The 14567-nt window shown below is 37.8% G+C and overlaps 1 protein-coding gene across 1 annotated transcript; it reads right to left on the bottom strand.

Moving 5' to 3' along the window:
• Positions 1-12484: 12484 nt before the first annotated feature.
• On the bottom strand, positions 12485-13801 carry LOC146455016 (CD5 antigen-like). The gene is made up of 3 exons (XM_085094818.1): positions 13430-13801; positions 12985-12992; positions 12485-12761 (listed from the first exon to the last, which is right to left on the bottom strand). The coding sequence occupies exons 1-3, from the start codon at positions 13799-13801 to the stop codon at positions 12485-12487; spliced, it is 657 nt and encodes a 218-aa protein (XP_084950944.1).
• Positions 13802-14567: the final 766 nt, after the last annotated feature.

Genomic DNA, 14567 nt, shown 5'->3' on the forward strand with positions numbered 1-14567 from the left:
AACACTTTAGCTATAACGGAAATAACTGAAATAGGTCGATAATTATTCAGATCAGATGGCTCACCTTCCTTGAACAACGGAGTAACTCTAGCACATTTCCAATCATCAGGAAATATACCAGAGACTAAAGATTTATTAAAGAGAGCACATAGTGAAACTGAAATAAGATCAGCACATCCACGTACAATTTTAGCAGAAATATTATCAAGACCTGTTGCTTTAGATCTACATAATTTGTTTAGATGTGAGAAAACAATACTGCAGTTAGTCGAAGAGAAGCTGAATTTGTTGTAATTTACATTTATATTATTGATATAACTTGAATTATTACTTGAATTATTATTATAACTTGAATTATTATTATTGTTGATAGTTAGGGGCAGCTTTGAAGAAGACGATCCTAGCTGCTCGTCTCTAAAGTCGTTCAATCTCTTCACTGTTTCCTTGTCCACATTCATGCCATACAACATCACAATAATCCAGAACCAGGAGGACGTTTGTGGGGAGGAGGTAATGCGACTCCTTAAAAACGACTGCGTGGGAGGCTAGGAAGACCGTGGCTTTCATTATCTTTGAGGTTACTTAGAGTTGCCTTTCAGGACTAATCTTACCAATTGCGATATACAGTTGGCTCTTAAAGGAGGAGTGCCCCAAGGAACTAAATTGGGTGTGATCCTATTTACGGTGATGACAAACAGACTGCTGTCTGACTAGCGGCTGCATTAAATACGTCGATTATACCAGTGCTCTCGAAATAATTCCAATGAACTCCCCTAGCTTACTTAACGCTATAACCTCAGACATTCACAATTTGCCGTTGCTCATAACATGAGACTCAATCCAACTAAGTGTAAGGAAATGCATATTAATTTCCTATGCAACTCGAATTGTCTCATTAACCCGATAATAATTGGCGGCAATGTCATCGAGCGTGTCAATACCTACAAGATCTTAGGAGTTATTACGGAAAATGACCTGAAGTGGAACTGTCATGTTGACTACGTTATTAAGAAAGCTTGTAAGAAGTTATACTCCCTTAGAGTACTGCGCAGAGCCAGGGTGTGGAGGATATACCTTAGCACAATTCGGCCGGTTTTAGAGTATGCTGAACCAGTCTGGCAGGACATCTCTGCCTACCTGTCCGAAGCCATAGAACGAGTGCAAAAAAGGGCGCTTAACATAATATACCCCGAGGCAGAGTCATATGCTCATGCCTTACAGTTAGGTAAACTAGATAGGTTATATTAGATGATAGAAGGGTACACTTGTGCTACAAATTTATGGCGAAAATGAAGTCCCCCAGCCATCCTCTGCACCACCTGCTTCCCAGCCCAATACTGGATGCGCCTAATTATTACACCTTAAGGCAGAAAACACAAAAGTATTATCTTTTCCGGAACATTCAGGTCTGTAGGACAAAGAGAGTGGAGGACATTTTAAAATTAAATATTTTAGGTGATTCAATTGTTATTATTATTGTTATAACTGTAAATTACTATTCGTTAGATAATAGTTGCCTTAAGATTGTAAATTGTACTCGATAATTCAGTTCTTTTACTGCAAGAGAGTTTTTAATAAACTATATTTATTTATTTATTTATTTATTTAGTTATTTATTTAGACGTACGCGTATTTTTCAAGTATGCAAAGCTAAAGGCCACTAAATATAGGATCTCCATCATATATTTAACACCCTGATTATGTCACTCTTTACTTATTGTATAAAGGTGTGGAGTGTAGCTTTATATACCAAGTATCTGAGCCAAAGGGACAGGCTACAAAAAAGAGCCTTCAGATTTGGATACATTCCAACATGTCTTACCAATCCAGCAGATTATTAATGAAAGGGATGTGAAGTTATGGAAAAGTATCATGGGCACTCTTTTGTATCCACTCTGTAACCTTCACTCTGAATGTAGGACAAACCTACCGAACCCCACGTGTAAATACGGAAAGTTTTAACAAATGCTTTATTAATAGCCGCTTAATTTAGTCAGAAAAACTGTTTTGAAACTTAAGACTAAAATCACTGACATTAGGTTCGTGACAATATTATAATTATCTTTCTGACCTATAAAAGGAAATTACCCGTTAACTAAAAAAAATGCAACAAAAATTTCATAATAAAAGCGCATAAAATGTACTTTAAAAAGAGAGGACCGAGCATAGCATCATCTTTAAATTTTACTTTTTTTTACTTTTGCCGGAGGTTAGGAAGAAACATCACATGTTTTTCTATTTATATTTGGTATAAATCTAGTAGCGTTCTATTACGAATGCCTTTCTTGATCGGCTACACTACACGCTATCTATTCTGTGATAGATAGGGAGTAGCCGTTGTCAACAAAATTCAGCCCGTTTCTTTGCGTTTTCGAAGTGTCTGTGAGGAGGATTTGGATAATTTACTTGTTAAGTTTTGAACGACTAGTAGATTTATACTAAAACAATTAGATTATTCGCTCTCGATTTCTATCGCGTGATAGCTGATTCGGGCTGCACCCTCATCAGCTATCACGGGATAGAAATCTCGAGCTCATAATCTAATTGTATACTTCGCCGTACAGTTAATAGGTGTCACTTCTGCGGAATTCAATCCCGGCAAAATGAGACTTGACCCTTACAAATTTGAATGACATGATTTTCCGCTTAGATTTGGATGACCTGCGGGTGTTTAGCTTCAAACGTTGGTTACTTTTTGAAAACATACCATGTCGGCTTTGTAATTGGTCAAATTTGAATCTTTATGTTTCATTATGTCACCGACCGAATTTGGTTCAGCAAATTAAAAAGTTGTTAAAGGGAAAGTGTCACGATGATTTGGTGCAATTTGAAATCCCCCCAAAACGTATTTTTGTTAACAGAAACCGAAAAATAACGGTCCAGTGTTGCTACAAACTACTACCTCAGTGTACTAAAACTGTCAATAATTGACCTAGCCTGGTCATAGATATCTGTACTGAGTATTGAGCTGGAATGGATTACAGCTTGAAAAATGTTAGGCTAACCTTTTGAAGTTCGTAAATTTTCGTTTCCAAAATGCGCTAGAACAGATCGCAATTTTGCCTTTTTCCAAAACTTCAGTCGAGTTCTTCAGTCGAGTCGAGTTTTAAAGAATTTTTTTTTTGTAACTGCGTGATGGTATTGAAGCGCCATTTTCACCCTGAAGTAGGAATACAAAGGCGCGGACGGAAGTTTTACGCAACTGACACTCTTAATTACATAAGATACAATGGCTTTTAAAATAGCTTGGCCGAGGTCATCGTGTCGTGGTAAACTCTCTGTTTACCAAAAAGTAAGACTTAATTAGCAAAATTTGGACGCAGTTTACATCTTCGTGACAATAACTTGGTGTCTGGTGCTCTCCCCGCCTGTGACTAATACACCTTTTTTTAATTCTTTTTTTTTTTTTTTTTATTTATTTTTTTTTTTTATAACAACCTTTTTTTAACAAGAACGTTGAAGCTGAGATTAACTAAACTTTAAGAACATGCTAAGAACATTACCCAGGCTGAGAACATTGTTTGTGTCAGAAGCAACGTAATGGACAACAAATTACGGCACACATTACTCTTTGATGAGTTTCTTGGTCACGTCCGCATAAGAACATCTTAAGAACTTTTTCATGCTCAAATTGCCGAAATAAAAAAAAGATCATTCAGCATCAGCCCCAAAATTAGACGTTCTTATATTTAAAGAAAAGAGTGCGTTAGATCACCACCTTACCGGAAGAAAAGACTACGGAAAAATGCACTCAGGAGAATATATTAGCGCAAAATCATAGTATTTTAGCTTAAATTCAGTTGTGACTCAGATCAAAGATTACTGTTTTAAAGCCGCAAAGATCCCAAGCCAGAACTGTAATTTCTTCTGTCTGAATTGGTACCGAGGCAAACTTAAATGCCACTTCCCTGGGGTATCTTTGATGCAATCACTCACCCCAATAAAAACATCTCAGTCTGGTGCATGCGTACATACACCAGAAATGCATTTTTGTTGGCGAAAATCATGTCTGTTTGACATTAATTCCCATAAATCAGGATTGTCTAATATTATTCTTCAGTCGGCAAATTTGTCATTTAGTTTCTCAGACATTCAGTAATGTTAATGTAAACTCAGGATTAGTTAAATGTCTTCGCCTTCTCTGCTTGCCTCGAAATGAAAGTTAGTCCAATTGCTTTAATAAGCTGTGTCACTGTAACTTGCTGTAGAAACAATTGACAAGCTTGGAGCCCAGCCAAGCTGTTTGCGCACCTCATTAGATCCACCCACGTGGCTGGGAAAGCAAAATCAGCCCCGTAAGCGATTTTCAGAGCATGGAAGATCCAAATTTATCGGGACCTTCTGAAGCATTCTGGCAGTCAGTATGTCATTATTTCTTAGTATATGATGTTATACACGAGTCCCGAGGTTTGATTTGATCTGTTAGTGAAAGATGTTGAAATGCTACAGTATATACACTGAGATGGTTTCCCGCCGTTTCCCTTGACTGCATAAGATTCAAGTCAAATGAAATAGTTCATTATAAGTACATATTAAGTGACTCCTTTCAACAACAAACAACATGACTGAACTTGAAGGTTGTCTTACCTCGAGGATCCGAAGCTACTATTAACAAACTTGACGAGAGCAAAAGCAGCGAAATTAGTGCCACTTCGGCCATCGCTTCTGAGATGAACACTGACCGGAAAGAGTCTTGGCCACGAGGTTAAATATGACTTTGATAGTGTGCGTCTGTGAGTTGAAACCAATCCGAAGACTGTGAAAACAATACCTACGCTGTGGGCAGGTAAGAACGCGGAGATTCAGCTAAAACTTGACGCGGTGTTGGAACGTTAGACTGGGCGTTCACGGACAGATTATGCTCTGATCTGGAGAAGGCGATGATATTTTAGTTCAGTCAACCAGGTTAACAAAGAATTATGTGTATGCAAATTTGAGAGTAGAAAGAGGCACAACTATGCAAATACATTTCTCAATTGAGTTATCAGATCTAGACTTGAGTAAGTTAACGAACTGGGTCACGCAATCAACTAGAGTTTAGTAAATTACAGGGCAAAGTTGCTTTGTTGAGGTTTGAGATTAGCAGTGGAAGTCATTTCAAAACCTGAGTGGCGAAACGCTTGAACGTTGTGTTTAGGTAATATCCATGTGTGACCAATCAGTTGGAACTTATTTACTTTTTACTGTTCATTTTGTTTGACAACGTGGTTGTAACGTTTTAGTCTGTGGATGAAATCCTAAAGTGTTGCAATACAAATGAAAACTGTCTAGCATGCTATTCATTGTGCTGATCCTGAAGGTGTCGTTTGTTTATTCTCTGCAAGATGGCGCTTGGTGTCAATTCCATGTATGAAATCCTAAGGTGTGACCATGCAAATGCAATTTCCGTTATGACAGTCATGAGCAGCAATTTCCTGTAGTCAGTGTAGTTCTCGTTTAATATATCGTTGTCCATCGAGTTTCGAAATTTTGACTCCGATGATGAAATCTCACAATCAGACCATTTGAAGAAGGCTATCGAGCAGTACAGGTCTAACTTTGAGCATGTTCATTGTTCAGCAGTAATTTCCTGTGTTAATGGTTATTATAATATTCTGTTTGCGAAGTCAAATGTGACACCTTTGATAACGCTGTTGATTAAACACACGAGTGAAACTGAGCAACAATCTTGGACAGATCAAATGAAAAATTAAGACCACCCCTCCCCCCCATTTCAATGATGGAAAAATGGCGCGTTTTGCTTTGCGCGCGGATTCATCATTGAATTTGGGGGGAGGGGGGGTTTAATTTTTCATTTTATTCTGTCCAAGATCTTGGACAGATCAAATGAAAAATTAAGACCACCCCTCCCCCCCATTTCAATGATGGAAAAATGGCGCGTTTTGCTTTGCGCGCGGATTCATCATTGAATTTGGGGGGAGGGGGGGTTTAATTTTTCATTTTATTCTGTCCAAGATTGAAGCTCGTTATCAGCTGGGAGCGCGAAAGGACCCAGACATAACTAATCGATGAGTAATCAGCTTATTAGTTATTACCGATGATCAATGTCATTGATTATTACCTATCATCAATGAGTAATCGATGACTAATCGATAGACCATAACATTTTTAGCCAGCTTATTAGTTATTACCGATGATCAATGTCATTGACTATTACCTATCATCAATGAGTAATCGGTGACTAATCGATAGACCATAACATTTTTAGCCATCGATTAGTCATTGATTGCATTGTATTGCCTGCACCGATAGCATCGCGTGGGTAGAAATAAAATTAAAATTACAACTGATGATGATCGAATGGTCGAACGAAACATGTCTTGCAAACTAAAAAAAGACGTCAATCTTCTTAGAGAATTAAAATTGATTTACCTGTAATGTTGGACAATTGGAATGAAAAATGTTTCTCAAAAAAATGTTTGATTATTATTGATTTCGAAAGTCGAAGGGGCTTTTTTTTTTTTCATGGAAAAATTGGGTGCATGTGGTTACACCAGAAAATTTAGAAAATTACTCTCTGGAGAAGCGATTAATTCTTAATTTCGCGAACTATCGTTAAAGGAACGAAGGGATTAACGTAAGACAGAACAATAACAGATGGACAAAGAAGAAGGCGAACGAAGGCACTCTTTCAAAACTGGTGATCACAGTTTGCCTGAAAAGGCAGAGGGACATAAAGGAATTTAGTAGCAGAAAAAAGGGCATGGAGGAATAAAGACTAGTTTAAGTTGCCAAACGTCTTTGAACTTTTAGCAAGGTGAAGTGGTCTCAGATTTTTTACCTATTCCTACAATTGCCGCCCATCGGTGATCCTGCAAATTGAGTAGCTGGACATTCCGCCAGCAAAAATAACAGCATGTTCACTGCAGAACTCAGGAAAAATTATAAAGAGCCTCGATTTAATTTCGGAAGAGAACAGCGAAAACTTTGGATATTATGAAATTAAGTTCAGTCTCACTTTGAAACCCGTACATCAGTTGGAAAACCAGTATCTAGTGATTACATATTGTAATTTTTCATACAGTTTTCGAATATATGTATATATAGTCTGCAGTATTCCCCAAGCAAATCTATATTTTTTTATTTTATTTTATACTTAAGACCTTGGGGAAAAGACTTACCTCCATCGCTTGCTATTGCCTTCTGCACTAATAAACCTGGAAAGTAAAGATAGTGTTTAACCCCTCCACACCCTAAAATATACAAGATTGAAACAAGAAAAATAGGACAAGCACAAACAGCATCAAATGAAAGGAATACTCGGGATCGGTAATTATAAGTCGTGATTTTAATGGTCACACTTTATAGGATTTATTCCCAGCTGTAAAGTCAACGGCACGTTCAATACAGCATAATGTACAGAAAAAACGAGAAAGTGCGAGTTGCAGATCAGCATAATGTTGCGTACCCTTAACTTTTTCCAAGAAATTCTTGGAGGTTTTTAACATGCCTGTAATGAATTCTTGCGGAGAAGTCAAATGAAACAGAAATGCCCGACTGTGTGATATAAATTTAAAGAGACTACCTTCAGCGTTGGAATTGAAAACGAACTTACGTTTTGAATAAATGTGATGGAATATTTTTTTCGAATATTTTATCTGATCATTTGTCCACTAGGCTTAAAATATTCCATCGCATTTATTCCATTGCGCATATGCCTCATTTGACATTCCAATCCTAGCAGTGTGCAGGATGTTTGTCCCATGGACCTATAGTTTAATGGCCTTAGCTCCCACGAGTCTCCTGTAGCTCAGTTGTCGGAGCATCCGAACTAAGTAATCGGAAGGTCTTAGGTTCAACTCCTGATAGGAGCACTCAGATTTTTTCCCAGTATGCCTGTGTCACTTACTGAACAATACATAGTTCTCCAAAGTTACGTTTGTTTACATTAATTAATTTTAGAGGTGTGTAATAAATTTTGAGAAGAAGAAATCTCTGTGACATGTTTCGTTTCAGAATTATAGAAATATCTTCCTAAGACAGAGGAAATTGCCACAAACAAGCAAATAGCCAAAGTGGCAATCAGTTACTACAGAAAAAAAAAATTGTATTATGATATAAAATTAACGATACATACCTCCCAAGAGAAGGAAAGTAATTATGGACATGTTATTGAACAAGAGATAATCAAATCTTTGCTAGAAGCGCACTTAGATCTTGTTCATAAATTTATTTGCTATTCTAAAATTTCGTCTCTATTTTTATCTCAGCGCACTCTATTTTTTGTTCGGTTCTCTTGAACGCAACGTGATTTTGTTTCATTTTCCAAGATAACAAAGTTTCCTTTTTTGGTAAAACCGTAACCTTTGGGCTTTGTTTGCCTCAAAAGAGAAAACAAAACTGAAGCGGCCGCATCCAAACAACTGCTATTTTTATTACTTAATTAATTATTTATATATATATCTATATTTATTTATTTACTGACTTTTTATCAACTGAGTGAAATATGTAGGTGTTCGTCGTTTCCGTGGATCTCCAACGCTCAGTTTACAGATATATTTCGATGTACAATGTTCAGCAAACTGTAGACAAAGGACTTCGAATTCTTCGTAAACTTAAAACGTCTCACAATAAAATTAGTAAAAGGGCCAAGTTGCCTTGTAAGGCCAAGAGTCTGATCTTTTAAAATAGTGAAAATATAGTTAGGTTAAGTCTGAGATTCTTAGAGACGTTTTTGGAGACGGGCATTGTTTTTCATTATTCATACAAACGTCTGTTCAATTTCCTAAATATAAATATCGAAACTACATCTCCGTTATTTTAAACTGAAAAAAAGACTTAAACTTGGCCTTTCTTCCCTAAAATAAACATGTTCTTTCCAACAGTTTTGCTAAACTTGCCGACATCAAAATTTCAAATCAACGTCACAAAGGTCTATGGATTTCATCCCTCCCCCCCCCCCCCGCCCCCCTCCCCCAAAGAAAAAAAAAAGAAAACAAAGCAAAACAAAAACAAAAATGTTAGAACCACCTGACACAGCAAAATAAACGTCACGAGGGCTAGATACACTACTTTCACCGAGATAAATGCTGATTGCATGCATTTCGTAGAGTTCAGTACATATGGCACTTTGAAGCAACGGTTATTAGCATTTATATTTCAACAATTAGCAACTGCTGCAAACCTTGTTCTCATTCTTTCCCCGAAGTTAATCTATAAAGCCGGTACAAAGGTAATTTTTAAAGACTTCAGTATACGAAAGACTGAATAGCAAATCTGATTGTGCGGTTTGCAAATAAATGGACTGTTTGTTAGGCTATGAAAAACCGTCATGATAGTCTGCAGAATATCAAATTGTGGGAACCAGAAGAACACGCAGAGAGCGAGAGCGAAAACAAAAGACGCAAAGAGCTTGAATAAAATAGTGGCCCCTCCTCTAATTGGCTTGCGATTTGTTTTCTTTTTGCGTTCTTGGAGCCTAGTGAAACAAGCTAACGAGCACAAAATGTCATACCAAAAGTCGGGCCCGAATAATGTTTCTTTTTCACGTTTTGTGGCAAAATTTTGATGAGTTTACCTGAAAGAAAATTACAGAAAAGTTACATGGGGACTTTCAATAAGTTAGCCTCCCACGCAGACGTTCTTAGGGGTTCGTCACGCGTTCCTGTTCGTGGGGCAGGAACGCGTGACGAACCCCTAAGAACGTCTGCGTGGGAGGCTATCAATAAGTGGGCCCCTGCACTAAATCAAAATATTCATTTTGATTCAATAAAGCGTAGATTACAATGTCTCACAAACGCTGTTCGTTTCTTTTCAAAGCACTGGGGAGATGCAGCATTCTTGATGCTTAGAGGTATTGTGTTCCAAAAATCTGTCAACAGCAGCAAATTTGACGGCGCTAAATCATATCTAGCGCACAAAAGATCCAATTGTATCATGAATGAAACTAAGCTGCACTTCGATACAAAGAGTTTCAAAAGTGTCCGTACAAAGCCTGGTTAAAATTCACCTTATTGTTATTAATTGAGAACGTTTCGTTGATTGCTTTCAAAATCAAAGTATAACAATGCAAAATTGGGTTACTGTGTATTTTAAACAACAAGCAAACTAACATACGAACCAATATCAGTAGAACAAAATGTTGAAATCATTTTCTTGTGGTAATGTTTAGCTTGTTTAGTCTGCAACACTAGTACTGATCGCCGGTTTATTCCTTTCTCTGATCCATTTTGAGGCTGCAAAACGTACACAGATATCTGGCACTGAGCTGTTGAAGTTTTCATGTAAGCGTCATGGGACCCCTGCAACTACTAAAGACAGGAAAATAATACTTTTGGAAAACTTTGTCAACTTGACGACACAAACTTACTAAAAAGTGCCCTGACAACTGGGGTTATCAGTGCTACTGTAGTTGCAGAATGGTCGATGTCGTTCCTTTTGAATCAGTTTTGTTTTGGTTGTTGTTGTTTTTTAATCCTTGCTTCTTCTTAGATGACTCGTCAAAACTAATGCAAAATCTGATCCCGTTTTCGCTTATATACTGATTATAAAAACTGTTTAACGTGTCTAGTTTCAAGCACTAAGACGATACGTGCAAAACACATTCATTTGATCAATGTGTACAAAGAACAAGATCTCTAGCTAGCCATGCACTCTATACGCAGGAAGAAACGAATTTGGAAAATTAACAGGTTCATTTCTCACAGGCTCAATTATCTCCTCTCATTTTGTACCAATACATTCATTCCACTACAGTAAAAGAGACTGACCTTGAACGTTACAGAATTTATTTGATTCCTACTGAGTAGGATCAATAATACGAGTTTGGAATTATTTTAACAGTCTGATGAAATAGCGTTTAACTGTGTTCCATATCCTACCTCCTCATAAACATTGCAGTGCCCCTCCATCAAATTTTGGTAATCAGGAGATTTCTTACGCTGTACTTGTTGGTAGCGATGTTCTGTGGTACTTTGTCCTTCTGTATCTTTCAGGGAGTGAAGCTCAAAGGATGACATTTCATTTCCCTCGGAATTTCTGATGGCAGTGACTCCTTCATCTTGCAATTCATTATCTCGCTCTTGCTCTTGCTCTGTCCTAGTTTCAGCTTTACTGACTTTGAAATGTTTCCACTGCCTCAAAACAAAGAAAATCGTGTCGGCAATTGATAAGGAAAGAACAACGCTTAAAACGATCACAGCACGGAGAAGAGGCTGTAAGGTGGTGTTGCCTACACAAAAAGTGAATTCGAGAAAAAACAATTTTGAGAATATAGCTATTTTTGGACTGTTACCCAGAGGAGGAGGCGAGCAAACCCAATTTACGTACAGGGCCCCATGAATGAAGCTTTCTAACAAAAGTAACGTAACCGTTTTTGTGTAAGCCGATTCATTGTGAAAGATGTTTGGCCCTAACTTAGATGTCCTTTCCCAACACTTCGGAAAGTACAACGTTTTTACTGCAATGAATGAATGTCTTTCTTATACTTGCCTTCTAGCCAGGTTTCTAACCGAGAGGGAAGACATTTTTTATTTAAGTCAGATATCTGGCATGAGGCTAGGCTCGTTAGTACGAGGTATGTATTTCTAACTACCAAATCAACTACTTTATGGATAGCTAATGAAATACTTAATGCAAATATTACACTAGCCTTGCAAAATGAGTTTATGAAATAACTTACTTTGTCGCTTGTTAAAACGCACCTTTAACATGTGTGCTGGTGTTTATTTCCATTGTTGGCGACCTGGAGAATACGAGTAACAGTTTCTCCTCGTCTAAAACAAAAACAAGCGGAAAAAAAAATATGTCAGAGAACAATTCACTTAACTGAGCCATGTGCAAGCTAAAACAATGTCTTAAAGTCTTAGGAGTTTGATTGAGCAAGAATTCTGTTAGTCAGAGGGCACCATGTTGAAATGATAAAAGCCGCGATTGCTGTTCGCCAAGTTTCCTTGTAAAACACCCCAACTCGACCTTCATGTACAATACCTTCCCCGTCCATCAAGCGAACACGAACTATCGTGTAAAATCACATAAAAAGAGACATTGACTTCTTTTTAGTTATTTTGGGTTTTGATACCACCATTTGTATCATGACAATCAAGTTAAACTGATGTGTTTCCGGTTGGACTTATAACTTGGTCTTTAGGGCAACTTAAGGTACATGTAGACCCCTTAGATTCTAAATTTGAAGGCTAGCAAATTGTTTGGTATTTTAGGGTTCTTCTTAGTCCATTAAATCGCTGAAAAGAACGAGACCAATATCCAGCTATCTTGAAGACTCAAGTTTGTCATAAAAGATCAAGTGTATACTTAATAAAATATTTATTATATATGGCCCCAATGCAACATTTAGATGAAAGAACAAAACTATGCATCAAACTGCCATGCTTGGGCAGCCGAAAATCTTCATAGATGTCAACTAAATTTTCAGCTAATTCACAAAAATTTCATTCAATCATCGAATCTCTTTGCGGTGGGCAATTTACGTTTAGCTATCAACTCTGTTGATAAACCAAACATTTATATCGTACTAACACTGCTATCACCTGTAGTCAGTACACATTACACCGGCATCGTCAATGTGATCACAGTTGTTATCTCCCCATTCGTTGTGCTCACACTCGTCTAGAGAGGCCTCGTTTCCTGCACAGCGCACGTGTTCCATCCATATTTTCCCTTCTCCTGTCCCAAAAGCCGCGGATCTGTTTGCTGCCACAGCTTTTTTAAATCTAAGCTGACGGAAAACTACGTTGGAGTCATTTAAATCCCAGTAGTCATCACATACTGTTCCCCAGATGCCATTGTAGAACACTTCAACTCTTTGTAAAATTAACTTGTTTATGCTCACCCGTCAATCGAACTGTAATTGAAAAAAAAAACTGACCTGCTATTCTGGGATCTTTCTTGATATTGTTCACATGGAAAGAGAAAAACCACAACACATTAACAAAACCAATACAAATGAATGAAAAGTCCGACCGACAAAAGATCACCAATACATATTAAATAGATTTCATAACTTTAAAGGCATATAAACTTTACCTGATATACTGCAATACAAATTCAGTGTAGCGTTACGAGGAAACATCTCATTCATTATTCCATTTATATTTCTGGTGTACTTTCCGTGTAGCTAATAATTAAATGTAAGTTTCGATACAGGGAATATGTATGGTGTGAAACTAAGCGTAGAAATGAAGGTTACTAGAAAGATAGGAATTTTACCCTTGTTATTTATCGACATTTTTTCCTGATGACGCCACATCGTGCGTGGACTTATTGTATAAGAGTCGACAGTGAGACCGTGATTTATATTTTTGAGAGAAGATCAAATAAACGTAGTGTTGAGTGGAGTTCAGAAATTTTTAACCAAAAAAAGAAAAAAAAAATGCGGGGGATGATCGTTAAAAACCGGTGTTATCTCATGTATGTTATCTCCGTTATGAAATCTCTTAGGATTTGTGCACGCTGGAGTTGATATTTTTACCTTTCGGTCGGCATATGGCACAAGCTCCTCTTCCGCAGTCATGGGATTCCCGCCATGAACGCACCCAAAGAGAGACATTTCGTTCCCACTGCAGTGCATTTTGTAAAGCCAAACAGGGGATTTTGTTTCTGCGCACGTTTCGTTTTCCAAAACTGCTGATAGTGATCCATCGAAACCTTTCATTCTGCAAGCCACATCAGCATCCTGTCTGTCCCACTGGTCACCACACACCCAGCCCCAGGTCTTGTTGTGATATACTTCTACTAGGCTTTCTCGGGGTGATGTTCCTCGTACCAAACGAGCTGATGGAATGGAATGGAACAAAAGAAACCTTATCATCATATTTTCAGAACTTGCTTTGCTTGTAACCATTTTATAAAAGACCGTCGTCGAAGCTACATGTATATCCGGCTTTGTTTTGTCATTACATATTGGCACTGAGTATGATCTGGAAAAGCTATACATCTATCTTTGTCTAGCACTGTGATATTACTAATAGAATGTAAAGGTTATCACTGATGTCATGCAAGAAATCTTTTTATTACTCACCTGCAATGCACCTTACGCCAGCATCCTCACTGCTAGAACGGTAGATTTTTCCCCACCCATTGTGGTGACATTCCATTAACGAAGTCTCATTTCCCACGCAATCTACGTTGTCCATCCATCTTTTCTGTTGACTTTCTCCCCCAAAATCTGACGACGCAGCTGCTGCCACAGCTCCTTCGAATCCCAGCTGACGGTAATTGACTACCGTGGCGTCTTTTAGACCCAATAGTCAACACAGACTGCCCCCCAGATTCCACTGTGAAACACTTCTACTCGGCCTTGGGATGTCACATTGCCCCCATCTGCTAAGCGAAGTATCACTTAAAACTGGTTTATTGTTGGCGTTTTGCTTTACGTAAATTAGTTTTGTTCTCGCTTTAACTGAATCCCAAAAATGACGTTTATTCTCCGTTTTTGCTTTACCTATGATCAATCTTTAAAAGGGCGGCGTTTTAATCCCTTATCACTAGCAGATTTACCTATCTTTGAGAAATATCATCTTTAGGGGGTGTTTCCTAATTGTACTTCCACACATTTGATTAGAAATCGCGTTTTTCCCTCAGGACGAAACATCTGGGTTCCGCGGATG

This window comes from Pavona decussata, unplaced genomic scaffold, assembly GCF_977016875.1.
Source record: "Pavona decussata unplaced genomic scaffold, jaPavDecu1.1 SCAFFOLD_288, whole genome shotgun sequence".
In the NCBI taxonomy this organism is placed as follows: domain Eukaryota; kingdom Metazoa; phylum Cnidaria; class Anthozoa; order Scleractinia; family Agariciidae; genus Pavona; species Pavona decussata.